Below are 21,368 nucleotides of genomic sequence, written 5' to 3'. Positions count from 1 at the left end.
ACTGATTGAATTGCCGGGTCTTTAGAGGAAGCATCACAGATCATGGCGCTCCCTCAAACTGTGCAAACACTGTTAGAGTTAGCTGAGGTAGAATCTGATAATATATCTGGGTCTGATGCCTGTGGCCGAGCAGAACCAGTCAGAGAGCCTGGCTGCAGACAGATTTACACATTAAGGAGGTTCCACAGTAAACCTGTTCAGTCCTGGAACAGCTGGACAGATTTACACATTAAGGAGGTTCCACAGTAAACCTGTTCAGTCCTGGAACAGCTGGACAGATTTACACATTAAGGAGGTTCCACAGTAAACCTGTTCAGTCCTGGAACAGCTGGACAGATTTACACATTAAGGAGGTTCCACAGTAAACCTGTTCAGTCCTGGAACAGCTGGACAGATTTACACATTAAGGAGGTTCCACAGTAAACCTGTTCAGTCCTGGAACAGCTGGACAGATTTACACATTAAGGAGGTTCCACAGTAAACCTGTTCAGTCCTGGAACAGCTGGACAGATTTACACATTAAGGAGGTTCCACGGTAAACCTGTTCAGTCCTGGAACAGCTGGACAGATTTACACATTAAGGAGGTTCCACAGTAAACCTGTTCAGTCCTGGAACAGCTGGACAGATTTACACATTAAGGAGGCTCCACAGTAAACCTGTTCAGTCCTGGAACAGCTGGACAGATTTACACATTAAGGAGGTTCCACAGTAAACCTGTTCAGTCCTGGAACAGCTGGACAGATTTACACATTAAGGAGGTTCCACGGTAAACCTGTTCAGTCCTGGAACAGCTGGACAGATTTACACATTAAGGAGGTTCCACGGTAAACCTGTTCAGTCCTGGAACAGCTGGACAGATTTACACATTAAGGAGGTTCCACAGTAAACCTGTTCAGTCCTGGAACAGCTGGACAGATTTACACATTAAGGAGGTTCCACAGTAAACCTGTTCAGTCCTGGAACAGCTGGACAGATTTACACATTAAGGAGGTTCCACAGTAAACCTGTTCAGTCCTGGAACAGCTGGACAGATTTACACATTAAGGAGGTTCCACAGTAAACCTGTTCAGTCCTGGAACAGCTGGACAGATTTACACATTAAGGAGGTTCCACAGTAAACCTGTTCAGTCCTGGAACAGCTGGACAGATTTACACATTAAGGAGGTTCCACAGTAAACCTGTTCAGTCCTGGAACAGCTGGACAGATTTACACATTAAGGAGGTTCCACAGTAAACCTGTTCAGTCCTGGAACAGCTGGACAGATTTACACATTAAGGAGGTTCCACAGTAAACCTGTTCAGTCCTGGAACAGCTGGACAGATTTACACATTAAGGAGGTTCCACAGTAAACCTGTTCAGTCCTGGAACAGCTGGACAGATTTACACATTAAGGAGGTTCCACAGTAAACCTGTTCAGTCCTGGAACAGCTGGACAGATTTACACATTAAGGAGGTTCCACAGTAAACCTGTTCAGTCCTGGAACAGCTGGACAGATTTACACATTAAGGAGGTTCCACGGTAAACCTGTTCAGTCCTGGAACAGCTGGACAGATTTACACATTAAGGAGGTTCCACAGTAAACCTGTTCAGTCCTGGAACAGCTGGACAGATTTACACATTAAGGAGGTTCCACGGTAAACCTGTTCAGTCCTGGAACAGCTGGACAGATTTACACATTAAGGAGGTTCCACGGTAAACCTGTTCAGTCCTGGAACAGCTGGACAGATTTACACATTAAGGAGGTTCCACGGTAAACCTGTTCAGTCCTGGAACAGCTGGACAGATTTACACATTAAGGAGGTTCCACAGTAAACCTGTTCAGTCCTGGAACAGCTGCACAGATTTACACATTAAGGAGGTTCCACAGTAAACCTGTTCAGTCCTGGAACAGCTGGACAGATTTACACTTTAAGGAGGTTCCACAGTAAACCTGTTCAGTCCTGGAACAGCTGGACAGATTTACACATTAAGGAGGTTCCACAGTAAACCTGTTCAGTCCTGGAACAGCTGCACAGATTTACACATTAAGGAGGTTCCACAGTAAACCTGTTCAGTCCTGGAACAGCTGGACAGATTTACACATTAAGGAGGTTCCACAGTAAACCTGTTCAGTCCTGGAACAGCTGGACAGATTTACACATTAAGGAGGCTCCACAGTAAACCTGTTCAGTCCTGGAACAGCTGGACAGATTTACACATTAAGGAGGTTCCACAGTAAACCTGTTCAGTCCTGGAACAGCTGGACAGATTTACACATTAAGGAGGTTCCACGGTAAACCTGTTCAGTCCTGGAACAGCTGGACAGATTTACACATTAAGGAGGTTCCACAGTAAACCTGTTCAGTCCTGGAACAGCTGGACAGATTTACACATTAAGGAGGTTCCACAGTAAACCTGTTCAGTCCTGGAACAGCTGGACAGATTTACACATTAAGGAGGTTCCACAGTAAACCTGTTCAGTCCTGGAACAGCTGGACAGATTTACACATTAAGGAGGTTCCACAGTAAACCTGTTCAGTCCTGGAACAGCTGGACAGATTTACACATTAAGGAGGTTCCACAGTAAACCTGTTCAGTCCTGGAACAGCTGGACAGATTTACACATTAAGGAGGTTCCACAGTAAACCTGTTCAGTCCTGGAACAGCTGGACAGATTTACACATTAAGGAGGTTCCACAGTAAACCTGTTCAGTCCTGGAACAGCTGGACAGATTTACACATTAAGGAGGTTCCACGGTAAACCTGTTCAGTCCTGGAACAGCTGGACAGATTTACACATTAAGGAGGCTCCACAGTAAACCTGTTCAGTCCTGGAACAGCTGGACAGATTTACACATTAAGGAGGTTCCACAGTAAACCTGTTCAGTCCTGGAACAGCTGGACAGATTTACACATTAAGGAGGCTCCACAGTAAACCTGTTCAGTCCTGGAACAGCTGGACAGATTTACACATTAAGGAGGTTCCACAGTAAACCTGTTCAGTCCTGGAACAGCTGGACAGATTTACACATTAAGGAGGCTCCACAGTAAACCTGTTCAGTCCTGGAACAGCTGGACAGATTTACACATTAAGGAGGTTCCACAGTAAACCTGTTCAGTCCTGGAACAGCTGGACAGATTTACACATTAAGGAGGTTCCACAGTAAACCTGTTCAGTCCTGGAACAGCTGGACAGATTTACACATTAAGGAGGTTCCACAGTAAACCTGTTCAGTCCTGGAACAGCTGGACAGATTTACACATTAAGGAGGTTCCACAGTAAACCTGTTCAGTCCTGGAACAGCTGCACAGATTTACACATTAAGGAGGCTCCACAGTAAACCTGTTCAGTCCTGGAACAGCTGGACAGATTTACACATTAAGGAGGTTCCACAGTAAACCTGTTCAGTCCTGGAACAGCTGGACAGATTTACACATTAAGGAGGTTCCACAGTAAACCTGTTCAGTCCTGGAACAGCTGGACAGATTTACACATTAAGGAGGTTCCACAGTAAACCTGTTCAGTCCTGGAACAGCTGGACAGATTTACACATTAAGGAGGTTCCACAGTAAACCTGTTCAGTCCTGGAACAGCTGGACAGATTTACACATTAAGGAGGTTCCACAGTAAACCTGTTCAGTCCTGGAACAGCTGGACAGATTTACACATTAAGGAGGTTCCACAGTAAACCTGTTCAGTCCTGGAACAGCTGGACAGATTTACACATTAAGGAGGTTCCACAGTAAACCTGTTCAGTCCTGGAACAGCTGGACAGATTTACACATTAAGGAGGTTCCACGGTAAACCTGTTCAGTCCTGGAACAGCTGGACAGATTTACACATTAAGGAGGTTCCACAGTAAACCTGTTCAGTCCTGGAACAGCTGGACAGATTTACACATTAAGGAGGTTCCACAGTAAACCTGTTCAGTCCTGGAACAGCTGGACAGATTTACACATTAAGGAGGTTCCACAGTAAACCTGTTCAGTCCTGGAACAGCTGGACAGATTTACACATTAAGGAGGTTCCACAGTAAACCCGTTCAGTCCTGGAACAGCTGGACAGATTTACACATTAAGGAGGTTCCACAGTAAACCTGTTCAGTCCTGGAACAGCTGGACAGATTTACACATTAAGGAGGTTCCACAGTAAACCTGTTCAGTCCTGGAACAGCTGGACAGATTTACACATTAAGGAGGTTCCACAGTAAACCTGTTCAGTCCTGGAACAGCTGGACAGATTTACACATTAAGGAGGTTCCACGGTAAACCTGTTCAGTCCTGGAACAGCTGGACAGATTTACACATTAAGGAGGTTCCACAGTAAACCTGTTCAGTCCTGGAACAGCTGGACAGATTTACACATTAAGGAGGTTCCACAGTAAACCTGTTCAGTCCTGGAACAGCTGGACAGATTTACACATTAAGGAGGTTCCACAGTAAACCTGTTCAGTCCTGGAACAGCTGGACAGATTTACACATTAAGGAGGCTCCACAGTAAACCTGTTCAGTCCTGGAACAGCTGGACAGATTTACACATTAAGGAGGCTCCACAGTAAACCTGTTCAGTCCTGGAACAGCTGCACAGATTTACACATTAAGGAGGTTCCACAGTAAACCTGTTCAGTCCTGGAACAGCTGGACAGATTTACACATTAAGGAGGTTCCACAGTAAACCTGTTCAGTCCTGGAACAGCTGCACAGATTTACACATTAAGGAGGTTCCACAGTAAACCTGTTCAGTCCTGGAACAGCTGGACAGATTTACACATTAAGGAGGTTCCACAGTAAACCTGTTCAGTCCTGGAACAGCTGGACAGATTTACACATTAAGGAGGTTCCACAGTAAACCTGTTCAGTCCTGGAACAGCTGGACAGATTTACACATTAAGGAGGTTCCACAGTAAACCTGTTCAGTCCTGGAACAGCTGCACAGATTTACACATTAAGGAGGTTCCACAGTAAACCTGTTCAGTCCTGGAACAGCTGGACAGATTTACACATTAAGGAGGTTCCACAGTAAACCTGTTCAGTCCTGGAACAGCTGGACAGATTTACACATTAAGGAGGTTCCACGGTAAACCTGTTCAGTCCTGGAACAGCTGGACAGATTTACACATTAAGGAGGTTCCACAGTAAACCTGTTCAGTCCTGGAACAGCTGGACAGATTTACACATTAAGGAGGTTCCACAGTAAACCTGTTCAGTCCTGGAACAGCTGGACAGATTTACACATTAAGGAGGCTCCACAGTAAACCTGTTCAGTCCTGGAACAGCTGGACAGATTTACACATTAAGGAGGTTCCACAGTAAACCTGTTCAGTCCTGGAACAGCTGGACAGATTTACACATTAAGGAGGTTCCACAGTAAACCTGTTCAGTCCTGGAACAGCTGGACAGATTTACACATTAAGGAGGTTCCACAGTAAACCTGTTCAGTCCTGGAACAGCTGGACAGATTTACACATTAAGGAGGTTCCACAGTAAACCTGTTCAGTCCTGGAACAGCTGGACAGATTTACACATTAAGGAGGTTCCACAGTAAACCTGTTCAGTCCTGGAACAGCTGGACAGATTTACACATTAAGGAGGCTCCACAGTAAACCTGTTCAGTCCTGGAACAGCTGGACAGATTTACACATTAAGGAGGTTCCACAGTAAACCTGTTCAGTCCTGGAACAGCTGGACAGATTTACACATTAAGGAGGTTCCACAGTAAACCTGTTCAGTCCTGGAACAGCTGGACAGATTTACACATTAAGGAGGCTCCACAGTAAACCTGTTCAGTCCTGGAACAGCTGGACAGATTTACACATTAAGGAGGTTCCACAGTAAACCTGTTCAGTCCTGGAACAGCTGGACAGATTTACACATTAAGGAGGTTCCACAGTAAACCTGTTCAGTCCTGGAACAGCTGGACAGATTTACACATTAAGGAGGTTCCACAGTAAACCTGTTCAGTCCTGGAACAGCTGGACAGATTTACACATTAAGGAGGTTCCACAGTAAACCTGTTCAGTCCTGGAACAGCTGGACAGATTTACACATTAAGGAGGTTCCACAGTAAACCTGTTCAGTCCTGGAACAGCTGGACAGATTTACACATTAAGGAGGTTCCACAGTAAACCTGTTCAGTCCTGGAACAGCTGGACAGATTTACACATTAAGGAGGCTCCACAGTAAACCTGTTCAGTCCTGGAACAGCTGGACAGATTTACACATTAAGGAGGTTCCACAGTAAACCTGTTCAGTCCTGGAACAGCTGCACAGATTTACACATTAAGGAGGTTCCACAGTAAACCTGTTCAGTCCTGGAACAGCTGGACAGATTTACACATTAAGGAGGTTCCACAGTAAACCTGTTCAGTCCTGGAACAGCTGGACAGATTTACACATTAAGGAGGTTCCACAGTAAACCTGTTCAGTCCTGGAACAGCTGGACAGATTTACACATTAAGGAGGTTCCACAGTAAACCTGTTCAGTCCTGGAACAGCTGGACAGATTTACACATTAAGGAGGTTCCACAGTAAACCTGTTCAGTCCTGGAACAGCTGGATGCTGCGGAGCCTCAAATGAGATGAGGAACCATCAACATCCGTTCAGTCCATTGAAAATGATTAAATGGTTTAAAAATAAAGGGAATAGCGGAGCTGTTCGGCCACCAGACCATCAGTCAGGGGATGCAAAGCAATGATTGACAGAAAATTAAAATGCAAATAGAATAATTGATTACTAATTTTATTTATGAGTCAAATAACGCAGCCACATTGTTAAAATGAAAAAGCATTTCTGCAAATGCATTTTAATTTTAATTATGGCCCAGTTCAGACGCATTAAAACTGCATCTCCAATAAGAGTGATCTAATTCTGATCCATGTTCAGAAAGCAGGAGATTTTCATAATTTAGACATTCGTGTTTTACAAGGAACTCTGTGGACCGGCATCCTCTCGGTTTGGTTTCCTTTGATATCGATAATCAATAATCGCATGTCGAGGATTATCTCTGGAGCGGCCTGCTCTCGTCACTTCATTCAGGAAACATCAGAGGTCAAAGAAACTTTGTTTTATTTTACAGTTTTATTTTCTTCATCTTTAATCTATTTCCCACCTGTTCTCCTTCAATCATGAAACTTCCTGCAGAACGAAAAGCATCTGAACGCACCACCACTTTCATTCACTTTTATTCTCAAAGCACCAAACAGGAAACATTTGTGTCTCTGGATCTCTGATCCAGAACCTGGGGCCTGGTTCGGTTTACCTCCACAGTTCTAACACTTTCACACTGGTCTCTTTGGTGATGTCACTTCTGCACAGCTGATCAGGTGAACAGTCTCACAGCAGGTCCACCCCACAGTGTACGTTGGTCTGAAATGACACAAAGATCCACTGCTCAGGTCCTCCACATGGATTACTGTCCCGGAGGTCCCGGAGCAGCAGCTCCTTCAGCGTCCGTCTGCACATCTGAACACCTGCACAGGTAAAGTGAAACACTTATTTTCACATTTACCGCCAGCTTCCTTTCACATGACTGATCAGATGACAGACTTCAAAGATGTTAGAATCAAGTTTTTACCGTGTGATGTCAGCACAAAGCACGGCCAACAGGTGATCTCCTGGTGATCTGGTTAAACTAGGCCGGTATGCAATGCAAAGACCTACCTGCCACGGCCAAGCTGAAACCAAGGGGTTCTTTTACTGAAGTTCTGCAGGTGTGTCAGGAACTTACAAAGTTTCTGCAGCCGGTTGGAAGCAGCTCTCCTCTCCATCCAGTATGCCGTGGTACAGACCAATCTCCTGCTCCAGACGCTGCTTGTTGCTTAGCAACGTGTCGTAGTCACGGCGCTGCTGTTCGATTTCCCCGCGGACATCAGCCAGCTCAGCCTCCAACTTAACTACTATTGAGCCCAAGTTCTGCAGCTCCATGTCATGCCAGTGGCGGGCGTCGCTCAGCGAGTTTTCCAGGCCTCGTTTCTACAGGGCAGGAGGTTACTGACACGTTACTGACACGTTACTGACACGTTACTGACATGTTACTGACATGTTACTGACATGTTACTGACATGTTACTGACATGTTTCTTTTACTGACACGTTACTGACACGTTACTGACACGTTACTGACAGGTTACTGACATGTTTCTTTTACTGACACGTTACTGACACGTTACTGACATGTTACTGACATGTTACTGACATGTTACTGACATGTTTCTTTTACTGACACGTTACTGACACGTTACTGACACGTTACTGACACGTTACTGACAGGTTACTGACAGGTTACTGACATGTTTCTTTTACTGACACGTTACTGACATGTTACTGACATGTTTCTGTTACTGACATGTTACTGACACGTTACTGACATGTTACTGACATGTTACTGACATGTTTCTGTTACTGATAGGTTATTGACATGTTATTGACATGTTACTGACATGTTTCTGTTACTGATAGGTTATTGACATGTTATTGACATGTTACTGACATGTTTCTGTTACTGATAGGTTATTGACATGTTAATGACATGTTATTGACATGTTATTGACATGTTACTGACATGTTGCTGACATGTTACTGACATGTTTCTGTTACTGATAGGTTACTGACATGTTTCTGTTACTGATAGGTTATTAACATGTTGCTGACATGTTACTGACATGTTTCTGTTACTGATAGGTTATTGACATGTTACTGACATGTTTCTTTTACTGATAGGTTATTAACATGTTGCTGACATGTTACTGACATGTTTCTGTTACCGATAGGTTATTGACATGTTACTGACATGTTTCTGTTCCGATAGGTTATTGACACGTTACTGACATGTTTCTTTTACTGACATGTTGCTGAGATGTTACTGACATGTTAAATGTTACTGATAGGTTATTGACATGTTACTGACATGTTTCTTTTACTGATAGGTTATTGACATGTTACTGACATGTTTCTTTTACTGATAGGTTATTGACATGTTGCTGACATGTTACTGACATGTTTCTGTTACCAATAGGTTATTGACATGTTACTGATAGGTTATTGACACGTTACTGACATGTTTCTTTTACTGACATGTTAAATGTTACTGATAGGTTATTGACATGTTACTGACATGTTTCTGTTACTGATAGGTTATTGACATGTTACTGACATGTTTCTTTTACTGACATGTTACTGACATGTTTCTGTTACCGATAGGTTATTGACATGTTACTGATAGGTTATTGACATGTTACTGACATGTTACTGACATGTTTCTGTTACTGATAGGTTATTGACATGTTACTGACATGTTACTGACATGTTTCTGTTACTGATAGGTTATTGACATGTTACTGACATGTTTCTGTTACTGATAGGTTATTAACATGTTGCTGACATGTTACTGACATGTTTCTGTTACTGAAATGTTGCTGACATGTTGCTGACATGTTACTGACATGTTACTGACATGTTTCTGTTACTGATAGGTTATTAACATGTTGCTGACATGTTACTGACATGTTTCTGTTACCGATAGGTTATTGACATGTTGCTGACATGTTACTGACATGTTTCTGTTACCGATAGGTTATTGACATGTTACTGACATGTTTCTGTTACCGATAGGTTATTGACATGTTACTGACATGTTTCTTTTACTGATAGGTTATTGACATGTTACTGACATGTTTCTGTTACTGATAGGTTATTAACATGTTGCTGACATGTTACTGACATGTTTCTGTTACTGAAATGTTGCTGACATGTTACTGACATGTTTCTTTTACTGATAGGTTATTGACATGTTGCTGACATGTTACTGACATGTTTCTGTTACCGATAGGTTATTGACATGTTACTGATAGGTTATTGACACGTTACTGACATGTTTCTTTTACTGACATGTTAAATGTTACTGATAGGTTATTGACATGTTACTGACATGTTTCTGTTACTGATAGGTTATTGACATGTTACTGACATGTTTCTGTTACTGATAGGTTATTGACATGTTACTGACATGTTTCTGTTACTGATAGGTTATTAACATGTTACTGACATGTTGCTGACATGTTACTGACATGTTACTGACATGTTTCTGTTACTGATAGGTTATTGACATGTTACTGACATGTTACTGACATGTTTCTGTTACTGATAGGTTATTGACATGTTACTGACATGTTTCTTTTACTGATAGGTTATTGACATGTTACTGACATGTTTCTTTTACTGACATGTTACCGATAGGTTATTGACATGTTACCGATAGGTTATTGACATGTTACTGACATGTTACTGACATGTTTCTGTTACTGATAGGTTATTGACATGTTACTGACATGTTTCTGTTACTGATAGGTTATTGACATGTTACTGACATGTTTCTTTTACTGACATGTTACTGACATGTTTCTGTTACCGATAGGTTATTGACATGTTACTGATAGGTTATTGACATGTTACTGACATGTTACTGACATGTTTCTGTTACTGATAGGTTATTGACATGTTACTGACATGTTACTGACATGTTTCTGTTACTGATAGGTTATTGACATGTTACTGACATGTTTCTGTTACTGATAGGTTATTAACATGTTGCTGACATGTTACTGACATGTTTCTGTTACTGAAATGTTGCTGACATGTTTCTGTTACTGATAGGTTATTGACATGTTTCTGTTACTGATAGGTTATTGACATGTTACTGACATGTTTCTGTTACTGACATGTTTCTGTTACTGATAGGTTATTGACATGTTACTGACATGTTTCTTTTACTGACATGTTACTGACATGTTTCTGTTACCGATAGGTTATTGACATGTTACTGATAGGTTATTGACATGTTACTGACATGTTACTGACATGTTTCTGTTACTGATAGGTTATTAACATGTTACTGACATGTTACTGACATGTTTCTGTTACTGATAGGTTATTGACATGTTACTGACATGTTTCTGTTACTGACAGGTTATTAACATGTTGCTGACATGTTACTGACATGTTTCTGTTACTGAAATGTTGCTGACATGTTGCTGACATGTTACTGACATGTTACTGACATGTTTCTGTTACTGATAGGTTATTAACATGTTGCTGACATGTTACTGACATGTTTCTGTTACCGATAGGTTATTGACATGTTGCTGACATGTTACTGACATGTTTCTGTTACCGATAGGTTATTGACATGTTACTGACATGTTTCTTTTACTGATAGGTTATTGACATGTTACTGACATGTTTCTGTTACTGATAGGTTATTAACATGTTGCTGACATGTTACTGACATGTTTCTGTTACTGAAATGTTGCTGACATGTTACTGACATGTTTCTGTTACTGATAGGTTATTAACATGTTGCTGACATGTTACTGACATGTTTCTGTTACCGATAGGTTATTGACATGTTACTGACATGTTTCTGTTACTGAAATGTTGCTGACATGTTGCTGACATGTTGCTGACATGTTACTGACATGTTTCTGTTACTGATAGGTTATTAACATGTTGCTGACATGTTACTGACATGTTTCTGTTACCGATAGGTTATTGACATGTTACTGACATGTTTCTTTTACTGATAGGTTATTGACATGTTACTGACATGTTTCTGTTACTGATAGGTTATTAACATGTTGCTGACATGTTACTGACATGTTTCTGTTACTGAAATGTTGCTGACATGTTGCTGACATGTTACTGACATGTTACTGACATGTTTCTTTTACTGATAGGTTATTGACATGTTACTGACATGTTTCTTTTACTGACATGTTACTGACATGTTTCTGTTACCGATAGGTTATTGACATGTTACTGATAGGTTATTGACATGTTACTGACATGTTAAATGTTACCGACTTGTTACTGACACGTTACTGACATGTTAAATGTTACTGACATGTTTCTGTTACTGATAGGTTATTAACATGTTACTGACATGTTTCTGTTACTGAAATGTTGCTGACATGTTACTGACATGTTTCTTTTACTGATAGGTTATTGACATGTTACTGACATGTTTCTTTTACTGATAGGTTATTGACATGTTACTGACATGTTAAATGTTACTGACATGTTACTGACATGTTAAATGTTACTGACATGTTACTGACACGTTACTGACATGTTAAATGTTACTGACATGTTGCTGACATGTTTCTGTTACTGACATGTTATTGACATGTTACTGACATGTTAAATGTTACTGACATACTGACATGTTAAATGTTACTGACATGTTACTGACATGTTTCTGTTACTGATAGGTTATTGACATGTTACTGACATGTTAAATGTTACTGACATGTTACTGACATGTTTCTGTTACTGATAGGTTATTGACATGTTACTGACATGTTTCTGTTACTGATAGGTTATTGACATGTTACTGACATGTTAAATGTTACTGACATGTTACTGACATGTTTCTGTTACTGATAGGTTATTGACATGTTACTGACATGTTAAATGTTACTGACATGTTACTGACATGTTTCTGTTACTGATAGGTTATTGACATGTTACTGACATGTTAAATGTTACTGACATGTTACTGACATGTTTCTGTTACTGATAGGTTATTGACATGTTACTGACATGTTAAATGTTACTGACATGTTACTGACATGTTTCTGTTACTGATAGGTTATTGACATGTTACTGACATGTTAAATGTTACTGACATGTTACTGACATGTTTCTGTTACTGATAGGTTATTGACATGTTACTGACATGTTAAATGTTACTGACATGTTACTGACACGTTTCTGTTACTGATAGGTTATTGACATGTTACTGACATGTTAAATGTTACTGACATGTTACTGACATGTTTCTGTTACTGATAGGTTATTGACATGTTACTGACATGTTAAATGTTACTGACATGTTACTGACACGTTACTGACATGTTAAATGTTACTGACATGTTACTGACACGTTACTGACATGTTAAATGTTACTGACATGTTGCTGACATGTTACTGACATGTTTCTGTTACTGATAGGTTATTGACATGTTACTGACATGTTAAATGTTACTGACATGTTAAATGTTACTGACATGTTACTGACATGTTTCTGTTACTGATAGGTTATTGACATGTTACTGACATGTTAAATGTTACTGACATGTTAAATGTTACTGACATGTTACTGACATGTTTCTGTTACTGATAGGTTATTAACATGTTGCTGACATGTTACTGACATGTTTCTGTTACTGAAATGTTGCTGACATGTTACTGACATGTTTCTTTTACTGATAGGTTATTGACATGTTGCTGACATGTTACTGACATGTTTCTGTTACCGATAGGTTATTGACATGTTACTGATAGGTTATTGACACGTTACTGACATGTTTCTTTTACTGACATGTTAAATGTTACTGATAGGTTATTGACATGTTACTGACATGTTTCTGTTACTGATAGGTTATTGACATGTTACTGACATGTTTCTGTTACTGATAGGTTATTGACATGTTACTGACATGTTTCTGTTACTGATAGGTTATTAACATGTTACTGACATGTTGCTGACATGTTACTGACATGTTACTGACATGTTTCTGTTACTGATAGGTTATTGACATGTTACTGACATGTTACTGACATGTTTCTGTTACTGATAGGTTATTGACATGTTACTGACATGTTTCTTTTACTGATAGGTTATTGACATGTTACTGACATGTTTCTTTTACTGACATGTTACCGATAGGTTATTGACATGTTACCGATAGGTTATTGACATGTTACTGACATGTTACTGACATGTTTCTGTTACTGATAGGTTATTGACATGTTACTGACATGTTTCTGTTACTGATAGGTTATTGACATGTTACTGACATGTTTCTTTTACTGACATGTTACTGACATGTTTCTGTTACCGATAGGTTATTGACATGTTACTGATAGGTTATTGACATGTTACTGACATGTTACTGACATGTTTCTGTTACTGATAGGTTATTGACATGTTACTGACATGTTACTGACATGTTTCTGTTACTGATAGGTTATTGACATGTTACTGACATGTTTCTGTTACTGATAGGTTATTAACATGTTGCTGACATGTTACTGACATGTTTCTGTTACTGAAATGTTGCTGACATGTTTCTGTTACTGATAGGTTATTGACATGTTTCTGTTACTGATAGGTTATTGACATGTTACTGACATGTTTCTGTTACTGACATGTTTCTGTTACTGATAGGTTATTGACATGTTACTGACATGTTTCTTTTACTGACATGTTACTGACATGTTTCTGTTACCGATAGGTTATTGACATGTTACTGATAGGTTATTGACATGTTACTGACATGTTACTGACATGTTTCTGTTACTGATAGGTTATTAACATGTTACTGACATGTTACTGACATGTTTCTGTTACTGATAGGTTATTGACATGTTACTGACATGTTTCTGTTACTGACAGGTTATTAACATGTTGCTGACATGTTACTGACATGTTTCTGTTACTGAAATGTTGCTGACATGTTGCTGACATGTTACTGACATGTTACTGACATGTTTCTGTTACTGATAGGTTATTAACATGTTGCTGACATGTTACTGACATGTTTCTGTTACCGATAGGTTATTGACATGTTGCTGACATGTTACTGACATGTTTCTGTTACCGATAGGTTATTGACATGTTACTGACATGTTTCTTTTACTGATAGGTTATTGACATGTTACTGACATGTTTCTGTTACTGATAGGTTATTAACATGTTGCTGACATGTTACTGACATGTTTCTGTTACTGAAATGTTGCTGACATGTTACTGACATGTTTCTGTTACTGATAGGTTATTAACATGTTGCTGACATGTTACTGACATGTTTCTGTTACCGATAGGTTATTGACATGTTACTGACATGTTTCTGTTACTGAAATGTTGCTGACATGTTGCTGACATGTTGCTGACATGTTACTGACATGTTTCTGTTACTGATAGGTTATTAACATGTTGCTGACATGTTACTGACATGTTTCTGTTACCGATAGGTTATTGACATGTTACTGACATGTTTCTTTTACTGATAGGTTATTGACATGTTACTGACATGTTTCTGTTACTGATAGGTTATTAACATGTTGCTGACATGTTACTGACATGTTTCTGTTACTGAAATGTTGCTGACATGTTGCTGACATGTTACTGACATGTTACTGACATGTTTCTTTTACTGATAGGTTATTGACATGTTACTGACATGTTTCTTTTACTGACATGTTACTGACATGTTTCTGTTACCGATAGGTTATTGACATGTTACTGATAGGTTATTGACATGTTACTGACATGTTAAATGTTACCGACTTGTTACTGACACGTTACTGACATGTTAAATGTTACTGACATGTTTCTGTTACTGATAGGTTATTAACATGTTACTGACATGTTTCTGTTACTGAAATGTTGCTGACATGTTACTGACATGTTTCTTTTACTGATAGGTTATTGACATGTTACTGACATGTTTCTTTTACTGATAGGTTATTGACATGTTACTGACATGTTAAATGTTACTGACATGTTACTGACATGTTAAATGTTACTGACATGTTACTGACACGTTACTGACATGTTAAATGTTACTGACATGTTGCTGACATGTTTCTGTTACTGACATGTTATTGACATGTTACTGACATGTTAAATGTTACTGACATACTGACATGTTAAATGTTACTGACATGTTACTGACATGTTTCTGTTACTGATAGGTTATTGACATGTTACTGACATGTTAAATGTTACTGACATGTTACTGACATGTTTCTGTTACTGATAGGTTATTGACATGTTACTGACATGTTTCTGTTACTGATAGGTTATTGACATGTTACTGACATGTTAAATGTTACTGACATGTTACTGACATGTTTCTGTTACTGATAGGTTATTGACATGTTACTGACATGTTAAATGTTACTGACATGTTACTGACATGTTTCTGTTACTGATAGGTTATTGACATGTTACTGACATGTTAAATGTTACTGACATGTTACTGACATGTTTCTGTTACTGATAGGTTATTGACATGTTACTGACATGTTAAATGTTACTGACATGTTACTGACATGTTTCTGTTACTGATAGGTTATTGACATGTTACTGACATGTTAAATGTTACTGACATGTTACTGACATGTTTCTGTTACTGATAGGTTATTGACATGTTACTGACATGTTAAATGTTACTGACATGTTACTGACACGTTTCTGTTACTGATAGGTTATTGACATGTTACTGACATGTTAAATGTTACTGACATGTTACTGACATGTTTCTGTTACTGATAGGTTATTGACATGTTACTGACATGTTAAATGTTACTGACATGTTACTGACACGTTACTGACATGTTAAATGTTACTGACATGTTACTGACACGTTACTGACATGTTAAATGTTACTGACATGTTGCTGACATGTTACTGACATGTTTCTGTTACTGATAGGTTATTGACATGTTACTGACATGTTAAATGTTACTGACATGTTAAATGTTACTGACATGTTACTGACATGTTTCTGTTACTGATAGGTTATTGACATGTTACTGACATGTTAAATGTTACTGACATGTTACTGACATGTTTCTGTTACTGATAGGTTATTGACATGTTACTGACATGTTAAATGTTACTGACATGTTACTGACACGTTACTGACATGTTAAATGTTACTGACATGTTACTGACACGTTACTGACATGTTAAATGTTACTGACATGTTGCTGACATGTTACTGACATGTTTCTGTTACTGATAGGTTATTGACATGTTACTGACATGTTACTGATAGGTTATTGACATGTTACTGACATGTTACTGACATGTTACTGACATGTTAAATGTTACTGACATGTTTCTGTTACTGACATGTTACTGACATGTTACTGACATGTTACTGACATGTTACTGACATGTTAAATGTTACTGATAGGTCACTGTTGTGTTACCGACAGTTTACGACTCGGCGTTTCACAGGTTTCTGACAGTTTACCGACCGGTCACAGACTTAAATTGGATGAAGTTATTGATTAGTCGCTGAAGCTCACCAATGCTCTGATGGACTCGGTCTCAGCCTGCAGACTCTGGATCTTACAGCCAGTGTCGCTGCACTCGGCCTTCAGCGCCTCCACCTGCTCCTCCTCGGGACTCAGACTGCTGCTCACACACTGCGCCTCCTGCAGCACAAACTCACACTGCTCAGACATGCCTTCGGACACACCTATGAGCACCAGGTGACGTGTCCTCACCTTACAATCCATATAGCTGTCAGTCTCGGCTCGGTTTCTCTCCGTCACCTTCTCCCAGTGGCTCCTGATGTAGGCCAGAATCTGGTCCAAACTGGTTTCTATGGGGGCGTCCAGTTCATCCACCTCCCGGCCTGCCATTTGATTGTATAGAACACGGACATCCTGCATGGACAGGTGAAACGTAGGTCACATGACTAAAAGCTAAATAATCATTGAGGTTTGACAGAACTTTATTATCCTGCTGTGCAACAGGACATGTCATGCTGAGCTGCAGCAGGAGTTTAAACTCCTCTAACAGAGCTCAGCTGCTCTTAAATCAACAGTTTTTACAGACTGGGACCTGCTCATGGTTGTGCTCCAGGCTGCACAGCTCCACCCTCATATTCTCCATCTGCTCCTCCAGCTCCATCTTTGTCACAGTTGCCTCCTCGATCACTCTGTACAGGGAGCTGATCTCCTCCTCCACTGCCCTCCTGAAGGGCTGCTCGTTCTCATACCTGCAAAGAGTGAAAAGTTACTGTACCTCCTCCTGCTGCAGGAGGGGTGACCCTAAGGTTGTACCTGTATTTACTCTAAACTCAGTTTAACGAGTCCTGGAGAGCCTCAGGTTCCATTTTATCGTCACCGGGAGACGTTCAGAGCCTCCTCCTGACTCAGGACCCACTGATCCGTGGGAAACTGGGAACACTGGGATTAGATCCCTCTGAACCAGTGGGAGTCCTAAGCTGTCAAATCAGAGTTTTAGACCTCCCATCAGAAGTGGAACAGTTCCTTCTGTCACCTGAAGGACAGGCTTGAGTCTCTCAGAGCAGCCACACCACTGGATGAACTGAACAACATGCTTTCAAAACACAATTTGGACCATTTTGGTTTTCTTTTTAGTTGGATTTTACTTCTTTGCCTGTTCCACTTTAGCTGGTTTTACTTTTCATTTACATTTTATTTGACAGTCTAGTGTTGACTTACTAACTGGAAATATCTTTTAGTTCCATTACTTTACTATCTGGTTTATCTGTTTATTGTATCTAATGCCTCATCAATTAAATCTCTTCTTTGTTTTATTTGATCTCATTATGGCCACTTTCCACTTTCTGTTTCCTCATTAGACTGATTTACGACAGCATTTCCTCTGTTCTTCTCTCTGTTTATCTGCAGTCTGAGCCTGCTCCGGAGGCAGGAATCAGCCACCAGAGGGCACTATCTGAGAGGTCCTGTGGGTTCATTAGGTGAGTCGTCACAGAGCCTCTCATCACAACACCCAGTACAGAGGAGCCGCCTGAACACGTCTGACACTAAGTACAAACATCTGTTGATGGAAAAGTCTCTAAAAACTTTTGTGTAAATCAGTTTGAACCTTTGAAACTTAACAGAAACAATTCAACAGAACGGATTCTCAGTCTTCTTTGTGTTCAGAAAGCAGAACCAAACGTAGAATCTGCAGCAGCAACACTCAGTGAAAGCTGCTCCAGATGTTTCCATCGTGTTCCTTCAGCTTCCTTTAATGACTCTTTTTGATGCTTTGAACTGAGTTTTTCACAGGAATCTGAGTCCATTCCTGCTGAATCCCAGATTCCAGCTGCTCAGCAGTCCCTGGTTGTCTGGTTCTCCTCTTCATGATGCTCCAACATCTGCAGCAGGAGCCAGATGTGGACTGCAGGCAGCAGCCGAGCTCACACACTCTGTGTGTCTGAAGCTGCTGGAAGTCCTGCAGAATGAGGTCTGGCATCGTCCTGCTGAAATAACCACGGACCTCCCGGGAAAAGACGGCACCTTGATGGCAGCATCTGTCTCTCCAGAACTCCAACATCCAGCTGTGCATCAGTGGTACCTTCACCCAGATGAAGCCCTCCATGCCCTGGACTCTGCTGCAGCCCCAGACCATCACAGACGCTGCTTTAAACCTTCCTCTGAGAACAGCTGGATGCTCTTTCTCAGCAGTTTTTCCCAGAAGCAGCTGAAACGTGGACTCATCTGCCCACAGAACACGTGTCCACTGTCTTTCTGTCCCTCTGAGCTGAGCTGGAGTCCAGAGAACTGGGCCGTGGTTCTGCTCAGAGCTGATATATGGCTTCCTCCTGGTGTGATGCAGCTTCAGCTCACATTTCTGGATGCAGCCGTGGACTGTGTTGAGTGGAAATGCTTTTCCCAGCTCCTCCTGAGCCCATGTGGCTGTATGGATCATGGTGGCCTGACGGTTTCTCCTGCAGTGCTGCCTGAGGGCTCCGAGCTCATCCAGCAGGGCTTTCTGTCCTTGGCCTTTCCACACTGAGGTTTCCCCAGACTCCCTGAATCTGTTCCCAATATCCTGCTCTGTAGATGCTGAAAGACCAAAGTTCTTTCCAGTCTGACTCTGAGGAATATTTCCTGAACTTATTGATGATTCTCTGATGGAGTTTGGCCCAAAGCGGTGAGCCACGACCCATCCTTGTTGGAGAGGCTGAACCTTTGGTGGAAGCTGCTTTTATACCCAATCCTGACACCCTCACCTGTCAGCAGGTAACCTGCTGCTTGGAGAAGCTCCAGAAGCTGTTTCTGTAGATTCTATAAACTTTCTGTCTTTCTTTGGCTCCAGAACAGCTTTCACTGAGTGTTTCTGCAGCAGATTCTACTTTTGGTTCTAAATATGATGAAATTAATCTCTGAAAACTCTGAGAATCAGTTCTTTGTTTCTGTAAAGTCTGTTTACATTTTTTCATTCCAGTTTCTTTTTTATTTCTGGCTGTATTGTTTTCCTGTATAAACCCTTTTTAAATGTGGGATTCAGAACAGAACTGATGGGGACCTTTCCTTGAAGTCCTCTGCGTTGGCCTGAACGTTCTCCGTCTGCAGCATTAGTCGAGCGTTGTCCAGGATGGCTTCACTGACCTGCAGAGAGTGTAGGAACCCACAGTGTCAGGAGCCCGTTGACCCTGTGTGATTGGCCGCCCCCCCGTGTCCTCACCTGTCTGTAGATATCCTCCCACTCCCTCCGGAGAGGCCCCCAGGTGCCAGCGCTTGAGGCCTTGCGGTCCAGACAGAGGCGGATCTGCTCCTCCAGCTGCTGATTCAGCTGCTCCAGCGCCCTCACCTTGTCTCGGTACTCCATTAAGCAGCTGTTTAGGCTGGCGGCTGCCGCTCCGCCACCGGCGGTTCGCTCCCCGGCCCGGGGAAGCACCGGAGCTGCGCTGCTCCTCATCCCCTGCAGGAACACGCTGCTTATCCCCAGAGCCCTGCGGGACACCCGTGTGCCGAGCCCGGAGGCCACGCCCACAGAGGGTGCCGAGCCAACGAAGACGCCGCGGGGGGCAGTGGTGCCGGCCGCGCCCATCCTCCCGCTGGGGGTGGAGGACGGGCGCTCGGCGGATGGCTGTCCCAGGAAGGATGAGCGGCGTCGCAGCAGAGGCATGGCGCTCAGCTGCTCCCAGTGTCAAACCGCTCAGAGCCGCACGCAGCCGGGATTTATGGGAGCACGGAGTTCTGGAAACATGGCCGCCTTTGTTCAGCAGCTGTTTGTACTGGAAGCTTTTGTCATCATGGAAACACATTTCAGCTGCATCAGCAGGGAGGAGGGGGCAGGAAGAGTCCTGAAGCACTGAGGCCATCTAACCTGCTCATGCTCAGTGGCTCTGAATGCCAGCAGATGACCAAACATTAGCTTCAGCTCTTTTCAAGCTCGGATTCTCAGTTTTTCCCAAAGTGGAAATCACAAAAAGCTCTTGTGTTTGTTGCTGAGTGTCGTCCACCTGGCCCTTATTCTGAGTTTCTGCCTTATTCTGAGTTTCTGCCTTATTCTGAGTTTCTGCCTTATTCTGAGTTTCTGCCTTATTCTGAGTTTCTGCCTTATTCTGAGTTTCTGCCTTATTCTGAGTTTCTGCCTTATTCTGAGTTTCTGCCTTATTCTGAGTTTCTGCCTTATTCTGAGTTTCTGCCTTATTCTGAGTTTCTGCCTGAATTCTCAGAGTTTTTATCACAGTTAGTGCTGAGTACAGATAAAGTTACTGTAGGGGTGACTTTAATATTCATGTTGAAAATGACGCCTAAATATTAACTTTAATTCAACAATCCTGATCAGCTTCATTCTTTATATTTTACATAAAAACAGGAAGCAG

The 21,368-nt window shown here is 41.4% G+C and overlaps 1 protein-coding gene and 1 long non-coding RNA gene across 2 annotated transcripts in view; both read right to left on the bottom strand.

Annotated features, from left to right (window-relative positions):
* The window catches only part of LOC140268291 (uncharacterized), a 224,728-nt gene that overhangs the window by 161,954 nt on the left and 41,406 nt on the right, over positions 1 to 21,368 (bottom strand). The window lies entirely within an intron of this gene.
* bfsp2 (beaded filament structural protein 2, phakinin) lies at positions 7,382 to 20,675 on the bottom strand. Its single transcript, XM_072363928.1, has 7 exons — positions 20,222 to 20,675; positions 20,063 to 20,145; positions 17,621 to 17,777; positions 17,281 to 17,442; positions 17,080 to 17,208; positions 7,710 to 7,954; positions 7,382 to 7,452 (listed from the first exon to the last, which is right to left on the bottom strand). The coding sequence occupies exons 1-7, from the start codon at positions 20,663 to 20,665 to the stop codon at positions 7,392 to 7,394; spliced, it is 1,281 nt and encodes a 426-aa protein (XP_072220029.1). The 5' UTR covers positions 20,666 to 20,675; the 3' UTR covers positions 7,382 to 7,391.

This window comes from Leuresthes tenuis, unplaced genomic scaffold (genome assembly GCF_036924035.1).
Source record: "Leuresthes tenuis unplaced genomic scaffold, fLeuTen1.0.hap1 SCAF_14, whole genome shotgun sequence".
Taxonomy (NCBI): domain Eukaryota; kingdom Metazoa; phylum Chordata; class Actinopteri; order Atheriniformes; family Atherinopsidae; genus Leuresthes; species Leuresthes tenuis.
Note: the sequence above shows the minus strand (reverse complement) of the source record. Positions and strands in the feature narration are given on the sequence as shown.